Source organism: Danaus plexippus, chromosome 12, assembly GCF_018135715.1.
Source record: "Danaus plexippus chromosome 12, MEX_DaPlex, whole genome shotgun sequence".
Lineage (NCBI taxonomy): Eukaryota > Metazoa > Arthropoda > Insecta > Lepidoptera > Nymphalidae > Danaus > Danaus plexippus.
The window spans coordinates 4,218,042-4,236,007 of NC_083545.1; the positions used below are offsets into that span (position 1 = coordinate 4,218,042).

General features: G+C 31.0%; 2 protein-coding genes and 1 long non-coding RNA gene across 3 annotated transcripts; all 3 read left to right on the plus strand.

Annotated features, from left to right (window-relative positions):
* Nucleotides 1–929: 929 nt before the first annotated feature.
* On the plus strand, nucleotides 930–2,275 carry LOC133319093 (uncharacterized). The gene is made up of 2 exons (XR_009752797.1): nucleotides 930–1,215; nucleotides 1,558–2,275. It is a non-coding gene; the product is annotated as an uncharacterized LOC133319093 (long non-coding RNA).
* A 9,133-nt stretch (nucleotides 2,276–11,408) lies between these two features.
* LOC116772678 (uncharacterized) lies at nucleotides 11,409–12,298 on the plus strand. The gene has a single exon (XM_032664939.2). It carries the CDS (start codon nucleotides 11,468–11,470, stop codon nucleotides 12,230–12,232), a length of 765 nt encoding a protein of 254 aa, XP_032520830.2. The 5' UTR covers nucleotides 11,409–11,467; the 3' UTR covers nucleotides 12,233–12,298.
* Nucleotides 12,299–16,604: 4,306 nt separating this feature from the next.
* LOC116772683 (uncharacterized) lies at nucleotides 16,605–17,166 on the plus strand. The gene has a single exon (XM_032664944.2). It carries the CDS (start codon nucleotides 16,659–16,661, stop codon nucleotides 17,100–17,102), a length of 444 nt encoding a protein of 147 aa, XP_032520835.1. The 5' UTR covers nucleotides 16,605–16,658; the 3' UTR covers nucleotides 17,103–17,166.
* Nucleotides 17,167–17,966: the final 800 nt, after the last annotated feature.

The window sequence follows — 17,966 nt, forward strand, 5'->3', positions numbered from 1 at the left end:
AATTGGATCGGAAATTTTGAGTGAAAATGACAAAAAATAAGCCGTTTTAGGTGTGCAGGTAAAGTTGGCCCAAATCTAATGTTTCGGGATTAAATTTATACAAATATTCATCCGTTTTAGTATTTTATAATATAATGAGTCAGATATAAGACTGATTTTTCTCGAATGTTTTAAATGTAAAACATTCGAGAAAAATAATAAGAATACCCTAGGGATTTGATGTAATGAAAAAAACAGAATATTTGATAAGGATATTTTTGCTTACATGTTAATTTTTTTTTATTGAGTACTATAATTTAGTTCTTGAAGTTTTTAAGTAGCGTCTTATTTCATAGTTGCATAACTCAAAAAAAAATATTTTTTTTTATCTTCTACAGATTTCTAAATTGGTAGAGCTCTAGAAAAAACGAAAAAAGAAGTCTAAAGATAAATGTGGTCCAAACTTTTACAAAATAATTAACAATAAAACAGTATAATCGGTCTAGAAATTTCAGATTAGTTGGGAAAAACAAACAGACAGACAGAAAAAGTTAAATTAATATATAGACTTATGCTTTTGCCCATATGCATTAAGTAAAAGAAGCGTTTAATTATTACAAACAGACATCTCGATTTTATTTTTATGTACGTATAAGTTAATGGTCTGTAATGGTAGTATCAAACCTAAAATACCGTGCTATGAAGATTTGCGTGTGGTAATGATTTTGAACTGAGATAAATGAAGTAACATGTAACTTACGATCACAATCATTGTTACATGTGACACGAATGATGATAAATAGTAGTAGTTATAAATTGGCATGAAATTATCTAGAGTACTCATATTTTGGCACGTATTTTCCGTCATAGAAGAGGAATTGACTATAAACTCTCAGATATTGTGTTAGCAAAATATTACGCACAAAATGATATCACTTGTATAGTTTTTAAAAGCTTACCAAAAATCAATATTAATTCACTATCAACCATTTATTGTTGTGATAAGTTGAAATTTGATTATTAAAGCACACTTTCAATCGTCGAGATGCTGAAACAAAATTATATAGACAATAAAACTAAAAAAAAGGAAAATTGACAAGAAATAAATTCTCGTACAATGACAAGTTTTGTAAGAACTGGAAAGAAAATATTAGAATATGAAAATGGAACTACAGAAAGGAAATATATAAATTAATCGTGATCAAATAATTAATAATGGACGATAGAGCAGGTCTGGTAGGTACCAAACTAATTACAGCTGTATGATCAGTGTTGGGTAGTGTAAGAATCGATTATTTATTTTATAAATCGATTCCATATATTATCAATGATAAATATATTTTGTAACGTCAAATGTCAGAGTGACATTCGAGAGTGGCGGTTGTCCCTCTGACATTGGACGAGGGTAGTTAGTTAATCACGATATGTAAAACTGAGCGGTCGACATTAAAGTGTGGATATTAAATCTAGTTAAATCGAAGTAATCCGTTGTTATTTATTTGAAAACCGAGTTGATCTTATAGCAGTGATTTTTTAGTGGCTTTTTTAAGCCACCCTAATGACAACAATCTGTTTCAGATAGCAGGTCCCTTACAGAAGTAGGGTTGGACTGGCCGACTGGCAACTTTCTCCTCCGTAGTCTTCCGAAGGTGCTGATGGCTTAATTCATCTTCTTCCCTGATCCGCTTCGCCTCCGCCTACTTTGCACAGGTGATTAGTTCGTAGAAGGAGATCACCGTGTCCTATCATCGATGAGCTTAGCGCTGGTTGTACTTGGTACCAAGAGACCGCAAGTTACGACAGCCATGAAGACTTATCGCTGACAGCTGCATGCTGGGCATTCTTTGGTTTTGTATCAACGAGATCATCACACACACTCAGCAACTTCCTGGACGTATTTATCAACACCCGTGATTGGACTGAACCTGATCAAGGAGACGCCACCTCGACTTTTTAGTGCGCAAAAAATTTTACTGCATTGCACTGCATCTTAGATGAAACTTTGACCTTCTTGAGTCAGTGTGATTTAGGTGACAGCAATACAACAATTTAAATCGGAGGTCAATATGGTAATTTAAAAAGACCTCATGTTCTCTTTAACAACAAGTTTATTGGTTTCGGATTTGGATGAAGTCGTTGTTATATTTGTATACCTTTTCAAGTTATATAGATACGTCTTAGTAGATTATGAAATTCATATAAAATTTCTTTTCAATTGTTAAAAATTTATTTGTTTTCGAAAACCGTTATTATCTGATGGTGCATTTCTCGTATATTGAAATTTGAATGACAAAAATGTTTTAATATTATTTAGACAATACTTTTTATATCCTCTATATGAATATACGCGTAAATTTATTTGGACTAAATACGGAGACTTGCTTAACAGTCGGCTAAAGTGGTTGTGAGTTGATAACATCAACATGCGTGATAGTTTTTATTGTTGTTCCTAATATAATGACTGTGGTTCATGCATTCTATATTTGGAAGGATTTACATTTTGTGTTTGATCGAGCGATTTTTGACAGAGATAAATTTAAGTGTGTCTTCATATCAACCCTTTTTCCTATGCGTGTACTATTATTCATCTAGTATAGCAACATAAAAACGACAGAGAATTGACACTTACTGTTGGATAAAAAATCTCTATTTATAGATGTCACGCAGTTTATTCTTTTGTGTTCAGTTACTAGGCGAAAAATATATTTAAAATCGGCCAAAAGTTAGTTACTCAAAATATATTTACGGAATATATTTATAGATTTTTAATATATCTTTTGTTTTTTCATTGGAGTTACTAAGTTTGTTTGTGCAAAATTAAGGAGATTATTATTTTTTAATCTTGTACTAAAATATCATTTAATTTTAATCTTAAGGTTATTATACTTTAAGCACATTATTTTTTAAAGAAAATATTACTATTTTTATGTTTGTGTTGATTAATACAGATAAAAATAGAAATAGTATTTGCCTTCCTATGCAGATTCGAAAAGTTTGGGTGTCTTATTAAATATAAATTTTATTAACTTGCGTTTGTTAATTCATCATCATCATCAGCCTATCGGAGCTCACTGCTGAGCAAAGACCTCTTCTCACATGGAGAAGGTAAGAGCATTAATCACCACGCTTGCTCAAGACGGGTTGGCGATTTCAATTTTATAATTGAAATTATAAGACTAGGTTTCCTCACGATGTTTTCCTTCACCTTCCGTCAGTGGTGTCTAAATACTCTTAGAAAGTACATATGACTCGGAAAAGATCACATCGGTACTTGCCAGGTTTCGAACTTGCGCCCTCACGTATGAGAGGCAGGCCCTTTAACTTTGTTTGAGGAGTTGGTAGTATATTTTGATTTGCATTCTTTTTGTCATTGTAGATTGTAACCTTACGTTTTTCGAGTATTGAAAGTGTAAATTTTAATAAATAGCCCAGAATTGTATAAAATAATAATAAAAAAAATCGAATTTGAGTTTTTTCGATATTTTGTATTTTCTGAAAAGATTTACTATAGTAACATATATATATATATTTTCACCATCGGAAAGTAAAGATGTCAACGAACAGAAAACATACCACCTTTTTGACAAAAGCGGATATTTTGACGGGTGCTTTTTCGATATTAATTCAAAATAAGGTGAAATAATAATTATTCCTAATCAAATAAGTTACAGCGTGTTTGAGACATAAATAGGTAAGTTTTCAAATTTGAATTTTTGTATTTTTGCATAAATTTTGAGGTTATGTGACAAAAAGTGTAAATATATCAGTTTTAGATCTTTTTATTACCTCCAACTTTGCCAGTTAACTTTATTCCATAGGTCTTTTAGTTTTGGCGGAAATCGAGGAAACCTGTTTTTTACCCTTAAAAACCCACCCCTATCCCATTCCCGACCTCAGATCGCTCGTAAGTTATTTTTCCTTTTATTTTTATAATAATCCTTTTTCTTTTCATCCTACTGTTATTTTTTTTGTTTTAAAAATTATCGACACTGGTCTATTATGGGACATAGTATTCTTCAAACTTCGCCATTCTGAATACTTTAATAATTTTGCCCGGCAATCTCCCCTTTTCATACTTAACAATATATATTTTTTATCATACCATTGGTTTGCTTAATTTTCGGCTGCATAAATAAATACCATTCCATTGTTTTTATATTGAAAATTTTATCAAAACTTAAAAGCATTTTTTATATGAAAGCTATAATGATTTCTATCATTTTCACTCTCACACATTTAAAGGTAAATTTTACTTTAAGTAATATATCTCTTCAGTTATTAATTTTGCTCTTAGATTTGTTTAATATATTTTATACAAGGTTCACGGTTCACATTTATTTTGTACTCCTCTGTGATATTTTCAAACAATACAATTATAGTCTGAATATGAGAATTTAAACATAAAACAAAAATTTATTCTGACCTTTCCTTTATAATATGTACCTATAACATACAATGCCAATGTGTAGGTCACCTTCATGTATATCACTTAGATGTTATTGTTTCACAATGTTCTATTGCATAAAACTATTTTATGAGAGTCACAGAATGGCGAGCTCTGGCCTTATTAAATAACATAATTGCTACAGAGCATTGTATTTAAGAATTGTAATGCTAAAACGGATTTCGACTTACGAAACTAATGATTTAGGATAAAGTTCTTATCTAATCTACAACTTAAGAATTGTCCTTTGTTATAATTCGAGTCACTCTTTGCTATATATTTATTTAGTTTTCATTGTGTGTATTTTTAATAATGGTATTTTTTTTTTATTTTTTTTTAATTTTTACGCATAATCCATTTAAATCATTATTTTTTTTATTTTTTACGCATTTAGATCAATATATTATAATGAAGAGAATGTAGAGCGGCTATTATACTGAATTGAGACAAACACGTGTATTAAAATGTCCTTGTAGCAGGTAGTGAAGTAGGAAATTACTTGATTTTTTTCACTAGGTTTTAAATTTGCATTATGTTGGTTGGGAACGCAATGAACTAAACATAAAGTAAGATAAATTTAACTAAGTTTCCGTTGAAAATAATCCTATATAAATACTTATATCCTGCCTTGAAGTGGAGTAAAAGTTGTATGTAAATGACGCAATGAGTGGGGTCATTTCATCAGAATATTTACTTTAAACTGTATCTAATCTAAATAAAATAAGTTTATTAAAAATATACCCCTTTAATTTTTTTTTTCATTTATATTATATGTAAATTTTTGTATGTGTTAATATATAAAAAAAAATATATCATTTCATTGAATATGACAGTTCATTACGTAGACTATTATATGTGTTTATTTTATTATAAATATTATATGTACTTAATATTATGTTTAATTACATAACATATTTGTATAGGAACGTTATGACACGAATATTTGATATATTAGAAGATTAATATTAAATCAATCAATCAATCAAATTCCAATAATAGAACATTATGTAATGAGTCACAATAACTTCAAGGTGTTTAACAAACAAATAAGACATTGCCTACATCTTTTATTGACAGTGATTTTGTTTTAGGGTATCGTATTGAATTTTGTGAACCATATTTTAAATTATAATAATTAAAATATTGTTTTCTAAGAGAAAAAATATCTGACAATATTATTAAGATCTAAGTAGACTTTAGAGGTAAATGATTTTTTTTTTTTTAATATAGGATGTGTTTTTATAAGTTCCTATGTATTTGTATATTAAAATGGCCAAAAAGTATGTGAATTGTATGGTACTAGATAATTTCTTTATATACATATACATATAAATAGAATATAATGACATAGTAACCACAGCTACAGTGCTACATGTTCAAATTAAATGCTAATAATTATTTTTTTATTAAAAGTTTGGAAATCTCTGAAGATTTCTAGATGACTCTTTTTGGTAAAACTCAAACCTTCCTGTCAGTATATAGTCATTGAATCTCTTATTAAGCTCGCAGAGCTTTTAATGATTACAATATGAAGACAGCGATAGAATGAAAATGTAATAATAATTCTAGGTAATGTCTTTACGGAATCATATAACATTAAAATATGTTACGCGCCAATTTTTATTTATAACGAGTTCCACATTTCTTGTTTACTAGATCAAGGCAATCTGCGTCCACTCGCCGTAATAGCCCTCGCAAAAAGCCCATAACATTATTGGACCTTTGTCTGTCGTTTGTTAAATCTTGTTCCGTTTTATTATCATCTTTATATGGACACTGTATAATTTATATCATTAATATTATGTACTAACATATGTCATATAAAATCCCGAACACCAATTACGGTTAGCCTTTACGTTTTTATCGTTTGTTTTTTTCATTAAATGTAGATAAGTATATAATAGATCAAATATAGATAAATATTTGTTTGTGCTGAAATAGACTTAATATTTTTAATATTGTACCGGTGGTAAGCGATTGGGAGGTAGAAAAGTTGGGCTACATTTAAATTAAATCATATAAAGGAAGTGAGGTGGTATTTGATTGGACGTGGTTTTTATACGCCTTTTTTATGTCCACAGACCTTAACCTTGAAATGCCGTCAGGTCCCAGTGTAAAGCGGAAATTGTTACATATTAAATTATCGTTGCGAACAATTCTATTATTGGAGCCTTTATAATTCCCGTGTATTATGTGCTTTATTCTTGAAAAACAAAAACCGAATTAAATTATTGAAACAGACAGAAAGGTTGTATGATTTTATATTTAATATTAAAAAACTTTTTGGTCTTTGAGCAACCTTCTTTTATTACAATACCATCATGGAGCATTAAAGAAAGGTGATGGCACACGCCTATTTAAACAGCATCACATACGTTATAAGGCATTTTAAATATGTATATGCTGGTGCTTTGTAGCAATATGTATTTGGTTCTGACCTTTGTGTTTTTATTGTGTTTTTCTTACAATTAATCATTTTTTTCTCATTTAAACTTTACCGTGCCGTATCGCAAACCAAATACGGATCTTAAGATTATGCTGTTTATGCTAAAGTTATTTGGACTAATACTAAGTTATAAAACGTCCTAAATAAGTGTATATAAAAATACACACACATCTACAAGTGAAAATAATACAATTATATTACATAATACATACCAATAAACCGAACTATCAACACGGACTATATCAGGAAGCTAAAATACTTATTAAATAATTTAAAAAAGTAGGTAATTTCACTATTACCCTGGTTAAAGCAAGTGATGAAAAAACATTAAATTATTTTTTCATAGTTAAATATATATACTTCAAATGATATTCGAAATCTTAATATGATATAATGTAAATATTTTGGCCTGTTATAAAAAATGAAATAAAAAAAAAAAGACAGTAATAACCTATAAAAACATAATATTGTAAATTAGTAGTGGGCTTCTACTTTGTAGTAACTTACAGCCTTTCAAATCATCGAACGAAAAGCGATTAAAATGTCTTAAAATATTACCATCTTCTGTAAAGTTAAATCCATTAAAGTCTATTATCTCAGTGGATCTATCGCTAATACGAGCTTTTATATACTAACCATAGACAGTCAATGCTATATATACATATTTTATTCATTGTCTCTTATGTATAATAATTCAATAACATATAATGAAAAGCTTAATGGCGTATATATATGGCTGAAAAGACCAATCAATATATAAATCATAACTTCCTAGCTCACGTCATGTGTGAACGATACTGTTGGTCAAGTTCACGCTAAACGTGTTCAGAAAATAGACTGGGTTTACATGGTTCTATAAAAATCGATTTTTTAAATTTTTAATTTTTATTGAAAAAGGACTTTAATAGTTTAATTTAAATAAAAAAAATTACGCAAGTGTCATATTGAATAAAGTTAATATTTACATTTGTTCGTGGTCAGTCGGTTTTAACTCCTAAATCTTATGATTGATTGGACATCTATTTCAAGAAGACTACCAGCACTAAAACAATGGAAAGAAGAGTATAGTTTTATTTTGAGAGTTATATGTCTTGTAGATTGTTCTTAAATATTATTTATAGTCACGAGATGAAAAATCCTAATTTAAGGGGTTAAAAAAAATGATATTTTTAAGCTAAACACAGAAGGTACGTTACTTGTTATTGAAAAAAATATGATCTGACGATAAAAAAACAAATCTTTCACAGTACATTTATAATTATTTCTTTAGTATTATTCTAATCCAGAACGAAAAGAATATTATTTTTATTAATAATATATTGTTTAGTTAAGGATAAATATATATTCTTTGATAACCGCATGTAAGCCCAGATCATTAAAGACTTTCTACATGTCGCCACTATTATTATAATATAGACACCTCTAAAACCGGTCATGAAACGGACATTTAGCAGAGCGGGAAGTTTTGTTCTGAGTACATATTCTACATTAAATTATTAAATAAAATAAAAGAAACGCTAAGAAATTACATAATATTGTATATAATAAAAACAATATTTCTGCTCAGGTTACATTTTCTAACTAAATATATCTCATTCTTAATTTTCTTAATTAAGTCACTTGTAAGCAAAGTTGTTTTAGTATGTTTTCTACATCATTAATTAAATTGTCTCATAGCATTAAAGGTTAATTTTTAAGGACAAGAAACCAATAATATCCTTAAAATCTAGTAAGCGTTAATTGTGGTAACAGACAAGTTTTAGGAAAAAATATTTCTAATAACATGCACTTAAGTTAGACTTTAGTTATAGTTAGACTTAAGCTTATGGTTTTAATTTAAACCATTAGGTTATTATTATATTATAAAATGATGATTAATGTTCTCTGTCGCCCACAGACACCGGCTATGTAAAAGGTATTGCAAACGCGTTGCCTGTTCTTTTTGTTCAGGAGTTATTTATGCTATTGAAATAATAAAAAGACACGATTATATGCTGATTTCTAAATCAATTAGAGCAGTATTTTGTATTAAAATGTATTGTTAAATTATAAAACTGAAAACAAAACTATTTAGATTACAATTTATATGTTAGGGTATTGAATACTATTGTCATTAGTCATATTGTCATGCAATTAATACGATAGTGAGGGATAAAAACAACAGGAAAACTTAAATCCTCACCCACAAGCAAAGCTCGGAATTCCCATACTTCACGATTTCTTTCCTATTCAACCTTTTTAATATTTTTTTAATAATGTAAAGATAACATATTTAAAATATCTAAATGCTTACTGAAGGCTCTGCATAAAGATATTTATTTCTTTATTTAACATATAACGTTTTGCTTAAACCAACTTTTTAATTATATATTTCATTATCATATTTCTATTTTATTGTAAATATGTGACATATGTTTGAAAAAGAAAAATAAACGTGAGTAGAGGATACCTAGGAAATATATGTATATTATGTGTAAGAAAAATATATATTAAAATTAATTTAAAATAAATTGTTTGAAGCAAAAGTTTTTTAAATATTTTTAAATACTAGTACATATGTTTTATCTGTCCCTTTATATTTACTCAAGGCAAAGTTAGCACGTCTTTTAATTTAAACGCAATAAAGCGATATTAATAATAATGTGAATAAAAAACGCTCAAAAAAGTGTCATTATTCTGGAATAAGAATCTGTATCGTATATTTTTATTACTTAAGGAGAATATTTATAGTCATTCATAATGGGTCGTTTTGTTTTTCAATTGATTTCTTGACGTCTGTGTTAATGTTTCCTTTAATAAAAATAATAGCCAAGATTTCTGCAAGATACTTTATTATTATATTAAAAAAATACATACTAATTGATATAAAACAAATTGTGATCTTAGAAATCATACATAGTGTATGAAAAAATGGGATTAATACAGTTCATTAGATCTAAAATGCTTCAGAGAAAGTATATCATACCCAGTAGAGACTTTTATCCTTAATATTATATTGCCCGGAAAACCAATATAAAATCTCAGAGAGTAAAGTTCAATGACCGTCCCAATTGCTAATGTTTTATTAAAGATGCTTCGAATATTTTGTAAGAAAATATATTTATTTTTTTAAGGACTCAGATATATTTGTTACAGGACTTTTCACGTTAGGAGATTTGTAAACAATATTGAGAGTATATTAAATTCAAACAATTTAACAAACAAGAGCAAAAAATCTTAATAAAATCACGTGAAACATATTTATTTTTTGTTGATATAATAAATATATAAAACTAGTTACAGTTAAAACAAAAAAAAATCTCGATGTAGAGTCTATAAAATTACTCTTTAACTGCAACGAAATACATATATTTTGAACTTGTCTCAGTTATAAATTAAGTGACTATGACGGTTAAACCAATATTAATATTGTAAACTATATTAAAGCAAATAATAAGCTGTTGTAAGCAAAGTTGTTTTAGTATACAGAGTGACGAGTAAATAAAAAATCATATTACTTAAAATGCACATGACATATTAAATCTATACATAACAATATCTATCGTAAATAAAATTAATATTTAATTATTAATGTAAATATGTGCGACGGTCTGTATTCGTTCAAAACACATCTTTCATTTGGTGCTTGCAGCTGAAAAAATAATTTTCCTTCCCTAACCTAAATACCAGAAATGAAACTGATGGCCCATAAAAAAATAAATTATGAACTAAGGCTTCCGATGTTTCCAATTACGTAGGGGATTCGTTTTTAAAACCGCAAATATTCCCTTCCGCGAACATTGACCTCTTGTTTCGATATTTGTCCTGATTAATACGATGATAAACTTATTTAGAATAAGATATTTTTCTTTCGAAACATTGTAAGTTTATTGAAGAGTACCTACCTAAATGCTGTTTCTTTTATTTGAGTACCTATATTTAAAAAAAAGTTTACTTCGATGAACATTTACTGTTTCATAAAATGAAACTAAAATTAATCAATATTTGTCAAACTTTTGAAATTGAAATCATTTTTAATTAAATTTGAAGTCTTTGATATTCAAGATCATTGTTCGAGTTTGTATTCTTGATGTATACTATGTTGTTTGGTGTTCTATTTGTTATAATTTTAAAATATAATACGACTGAAAATTTCAACGTACACAATACGACTTTAACATGATTCCATTATTGTTGTTAAATTTCCTAATTTGTCCCATAAAGTACATATATATCAGGAAATGTAAGTACAGATATAATATACTTTTATGTTTTTATGTATGGTATGTCCCTATTGACTTTTAATTAAATTCTTAATATCTGTTTATGTTGATAAAATGAATGTTTCCTTATCACTATCCAAGGCAATTTAGAATAATTGTTTTAAGTCTTAACTACAGCTATTTTATAAGGTTCAAATTATTAGTTATCATTGTCAACTTAAGCTCGCAGGCCGAACTTGCGCCGTTTTCTTGTCGAGAAGTTAATAAGACAACGCCTTCGTTCCTTAGTATTAAACGTCACAAAGGTATTTGGTATTGCCATTTGTGGTATAAAAGGTGATTAGTTTCGACAAAATTTAACAGTTGCTTATTGAACAGTTATCAACATAGACCAAAATGTACAAACTGGTGGTGTTGTTTGGCCTGATCGCTCTAGCTTCTGGAAGTGGTATTGCCCCTCTTTGGGGACCCCACCTTGCTGCTCCTTTGGCAGCACCCTGGGCTGCGGCAGGCCACGTAGCTGTCGCTGCAGGTCCTGTAGGAGCCTATAATTACCGTGGTCCACTTTCCCTCGGCCATGGCCAACCAGCCAGCATTCTGGCTGCTGATGGAAGGCCCCTAGATACTCTAAGCGTAAATGTCGATAAAGCTGTACACTACACCGCTAAAGCTCTTGAAGGTGGACATTGGTTGGGCAAAAGGTCGATCGTCGCTCCTTTGGCTGCGGCACCTTTAGCTTGGTCCCATGCGGCAGTCGCAGCGCCTGTTATTGCACCTGCACACATCGGTATTGCTCCAGTTGCTCGTGTTGCACCATGGGGTTTGGGCCACGGTCTTGGACATGGGCATCTAGTGGGCAAAAGGTCAATCGTCGCTCCTTTGGCTGCGGCACCTTTAGCTTGGTCTCATGCGGCAGTAGCAGCGCCTGTGATTGCACCTGCACATATCGGTATTGCTCCAGTTGCTCGTGTTGCACCATGGGGTTTGGGCCACGGTCTTGGACATGGGCATCTAGTTGGTAAGAGGTCGATCGTCGCTCCTTTGGCTGCTCTTGGATGGTCACATGGTATCGCTGCAGCTCCCTTGCTTGCACCCGCACATGTTGGTATTGCTGCTGCTCCTATTGCACCTTTGGGCCACGCTCGTCTCGGACACTGGTAATCGTCGGATTATATGGATTTATTCTTAAAGATTTAAAATGCAATGAAATAAAACAAGTTACCAACATATTTTCTTTTATTTATTATTCACAGTACTTTTTTTAATATTACATATAATATTTATAGTAGTTATTGTCAGAGGTGTTTGTACCTAGTATGAAAGAACATATTCTATTCTCGTTATCAAGGAATTGACATAAGATTTTCTTATTTTATAAATTGTATGACTTTTATATATGTCAAATTGAATGCGAATGTTTATATCGTTAATATAATCGCATTAGCTCAGTAATAATAATATACAGAATCAGTTAGGAATACGGGTATCTGCAATTTTAATAAATTATTATCATTAGTATTTTATTCGAAACTTGATATTCCAACCGTTCAATTACTTTGCAGTTTTTATTTTTAGAGTAAGATGAGGTATTTAACGTATTCATTTATTTCGTTTCTTTGGCGTTTTTGCTATTGAAAAAAACGATAACATATACTTTTTTTTATATTTCCAAATAATATGTACCTAAGGTCCAATCTTTTTTAATCATTTAACTTCTAGCATTGGTTCCTCAACGTCTATTTATTAGGAAGTTAATATTTTGTATTTTATTGAAGGCTAATTTTGTTGATATAGATTCATACATGTGGTGCAGAAGATGGAATGGCATTTTCGACATTTTATTTTTATTTATATTTTTGTTATCACGCTTCTATCGATATATTGACTCATCACGATATCCTAGGAACCATAAGGCGTAGTGACTTGAAATTTGATAACAATATTTTTTTCACCGAGAAAGGGTCAGCTAAGAACGGTTTTTACGAAATTTCACACACAAGGGGTGTAACAGGGGTGTCAAAAACAAAAAAAAATTGGTGTCTTTCTATAAGTGATGTACATGTTATCTATAACTGAATTTTATAATAATTCATCCTTAATATTAATTGCGCGGATGGGTGTTAACAAAGAAAATTTTTAACTTTCAAGTTATAGCTTCTACAGACACCAAACTTTGTATTGATTTTCTGTAAGCGATATAAAAGTAATTATTAAAGAATTTTACTATATCCCACCCCACAGGAGGTTGGGGGGTGGGTGTTGATAATAAAAAAAAAATTTCTGTATTTTATGCCAGTCAAAGCGGGTGGATGACGGCGAGTGCAAAATATACTTTTGAGAATCATTTGAAATATCTTACAACAGAAACAAAATAAACATACATATATTATTAAACGAACGAAATACCGACTGATTTTTTCTTATACAATATTATTGCTATATAAACTGAAGCTACATAAAGTCTCAATCCGAACCTGTTCATTTTACATATTATATTATATTATGCTTTGTCAGTTTCAGACTTAAAATAAATTTAATTTATCAAAATCTTTTGTAAAACAGTTTCGCAAGCGTGAAAAGTTTTTTTTATTAAGTCGAACATCGTACTTTCGAAGTGATAGTTTAATAATTTTTTTATAGGTAAATTGAAAATGGTTGGTAATAAAATCTTTTTACAAGTTATATTTAATTACGGTGACCGGATTAATTTCTTTTATTAATATATATGACATATCTTTCTTGTAACACATGTAGTCTACTTTGAGTTTTCTTTGTCTTTACTTATTACTTTAGGTATTGCACTAGACTTCTGGGTGATTATTTGAGGATTAAAATGGAACCTCATGTTGTTCTGAAAACTGTTTCAACCGACGACAGTCACAATAATAACCACGGAACTATTACAAAGATTAAACCTACATTTAAATGAAATTAATTTATTTCAGATATACTATGCGAATTTTATTATTTTAAAACTTACACCACCATTCTATCCAGTTAGCTACCGTTGGCAAATCTTTGTTACAGAGAGCCCAACACCTTTGTGATGCTGACCATCTAGAGGCCGAGCTGCAGCATGTAAAACATGCTCTCACCACCAACAACCTGCCCTAGCTTCGCCAGCATCGCAAGAACTACTTGAAGCCACCCACAGTTGAGCAACAACCTGCAATATTACCATATGTGAAGGGAGTTACTGACAGAATAGAAAACATCTTGAAGAAGGTTTCGATCAAGACTGTTTACAAACCACATAGGAAAGTGAGCCAATTCTTGAAACCTATCAAGAGTATCATTCCTTTGCAACAAGCGGGTGTATACAAACTCGATTGTGATTGTGGCTTATCATACATTGGACAAACCAAGAGGAGCATCGGTACAAGGGTAAAGGAACACATCTTAGTTATTAAAAATAGGCCCGCATCGAAGTCAGCAGTGTGTGAACACACAATGGACAAATCAGGCCACTACATTCGGTTTGATAAACCACAAATCCTCGCTTGTGAAGACAGGTACATACCGAGGTTTATCCGCGATGCTATTGAAATTAAAAAAACATCCGAATTTCAATAGAGAAGATGGCTGGAATCTATCCAATACCTGGGACCCCCCCTTAAAAAAATAAAATCCCATGTCCGTGACCACACCACAGCACCTCACGATACTGTAAGCGCATTCTGCCGGCATCCAGAGCGGTACGCCTGAAAATTAAGAAATCGATGGTGGTAGATGATAAATAACAGGAACAACTGACAGACGTTTTCACATTTCGTCTGCCCGTGATCACGGTTGCTGAAAAGTAACCGTATATCCGAAATATATTAGTTTCATTTATATGTATCCAAGTCGCAAAAGTCTTAGATCCCATTTAACTTACAATCAAACAGACGGACAGAAATTTTTTTAAAATATTTTCATCATCTCAGAAATAAATAAGCAAGGTTTTAGCAAAACGTAATTACTTCTATAAGAGGATCTTCAGATCAAAATATGTTCTCATATAATATATAACATTGGCAAAATGTTTCATAATGTCACAGTTCAAGACAAAATTTCTATAATGTTATAAAGTTTCAAAGGATCTTTGATAATCGAGAATTACAACAGGAGTAGGCAAACTGTGGTATGCCTACTTAAAAGTCCATAGTCACACTACATGCGGAGCTTTAACAGTTTTTCATTCGTAAATATTGTCATATTATAGTATTAATGAAGGGCTTTAAGCAACGGGAGAAGCTTAGTACGTAGTGTGACAATGCAAAACTTGTGCTAAGCACAGAGCTGAGAAAGTTTTTATAGAGCAGGCAGCGATGAGAAATGCCGAAGTTACTCTATCGAAATAGAAATTTACAAAAACTTGCTTTATAATTTTTTTATATTCCACGGTTCTCATATACATTTACTTTATAGAACTCAACTTGTAATAATTAAGTTATAACATTCTAAACATTATTATTTTAGTTATGTAGATCACAGTTAACTGGAACAGATATAACCATGACATTGTTAAGAAATGACAAGTGCCTCTGTAAAATTATTATCTAGGTGTTTACAACTAATTATAATATTATTTTATTACCTACATAGAATATTTTTACACAGCATTTAATGAAATATAATATTAATGCAAAATATTGATTAAAAAACCTAAGCGTGTGTATATTACAGGAATGCGTGTGCGTAAAAAGTCATTCTGCTTCTAGAATAGATAAGCCGTTGAAAAAAATATACCAAACGGAATATTTTTGATAATTAATTGTTATTAACTTATCATACATTCCCTTACCAATATTGGTAACTTATGGCACATACGAAAGACTATTGTCCGGATTTTTAAAAAGCTTTACAGAAACGTGTTTTTTCATCGAGAAAACACTATTATTCCTAATTAATCTTTAATTTAAGTCAATGACTATTTAAACCATCGTTAGTCTTGTTGTATTGTAATCAACCCTTTTTAATTTTTTAATTTATTTAACTTACATGCATCGTACATACACACGTAGAATCGTACTGTTGAAAGGATGGGGTGTCATCATATTTATTTCATTGTATATTTAAATAATTGGCTTTAAATTAATCTTCTTAGCTTTAATGTTACACAGAAATTTAGTTTTTTATAAGCAAATATATTTTAATACAATTTTGATGCTGACTTGAACGCAATTTCTATCCGAATATAAAATTTTTAAAAGTGTGTATGTAAATTTATTTTAATTGATCCCTGAGAATATTATTTTATTATTATTATTTTAAAGTGAATGGACCTTTATCGTACAGTTCAAGGCAAGCGTGGATGCATAACAGTATAATTGTTAGTAATTCTAACACAGAAATTCTAATAACTTACCACTTAAGGTTTAAATTTCAATGGAATTTATTTTGTCAACAGTAGTTCGTGGCGGCTGGTAACCCTTGTATTTGTTTCTTTTCCGAGTATGATGCCTAACCAACGCCTTATTGCATAGTAGTTTTGACGTCACAAAGGTTTCTGGAATAACACCTACAAATTATACAAGTATATAAGATCAAGTTGAGATGGAGTAATCATCAGTTTCTCTACGACTAGTGCTTAACACAGACCACAATGTACAAGCTGGTGGTGTTGTCTGCCTTGATTGCCTTAGCGGCTGGAAGCCCTATCGCTCCACTTTGGGGAGCTCCTTGGGGTGCCGTAATTGCTCCTGCACCACTCGCAGCTGCACCTTTGGCTATAGCTGCAGGTATCGGAGCATCCAATTATAGAGGACCATTATCTCTTGCACCCGGACAACCTGCTAGCATCTTGGCTGCTGACGGTAGACCACTGGATACCCTGGATGTTAATGTGGACAAGGCTGTGCACTACACTGCCAAGGCACTGAATGGACTCAATGGTCACATATTAAAGAAAAGGTCAATCGTCGCTGCTCCATTAGTAGCAGGTCCCGTAGCCGTATCTAGCGTTGCAAGTCTTCGCATACCAGCTGCTGGTATTATTGCCCCCGCACCAATCGCAGTAGCAGCCCCTTGGGGATGGCGTCACTGGTGAAATCCTTAAAAAAAATATTCTCACATTTAATTATGATTGGAAAATAAAAAAGAGAGTTACCTTATTTTCTTGTTTTTACTACGAGATGAACTACGTAAAACCTTTATACCTATATAGTTATAACGATAATTATATATTATAAGTATTTATTTAACTTGCAATTTATGTGTAACAACGGTGAAGATCTCAAAGTTTCAATAGACGTTAAGAAGCTTTCGACAGGGCTTGGTATGATAGTCTAATTAGCATACTAACTATAGCATATTTCCTGGTCCGATTGTCTAAATATCTGACTTTGTGAAGGACTGTGAAGTATGAGTAATTGTTCATAGCTGCACGTCTGAGCCAATGGCTGTTAATGCAGTGGTTTGTTCTTTTCACAACTCTATTTTGCTGCACATTGTCTACCTCATGTCCTTACTGTTGTACAGCTTCATCAATTCAGACCTGGGATTACATAGTAGGGATCGATTAGCGGAGGAAAGAAAGGCCGTGGTTAAGCGTGTTGAATTCGCACTTCAAGCAGTCTCCGAATAGGGCGATGTCAATATTGTGAAATTAATTGCAACCAAAACTCAAGCATATCACTTCAATGCCAAAAAGTGTCGTCACATGAACTCCAACTATTCAGAATATATTCTTGGAATACTCCGACCAAATTGAGGTATTAGCGAACCTTAGTGTTGAATATTTAATTGAATTCAAAGCTAAGGAGTCTTCAAGGAAACTCAGTGTCCTTGTTAATAAGCGGAAAAACAGGTCCGATTGTTTTTGGAATACTGCGGTTACATCTGGGCAGGCGTTTAAAAATGTCGTCTCAGTGCTTTCGACTCTGTTGATAGATGTGCAAAGTGATTCATTGGT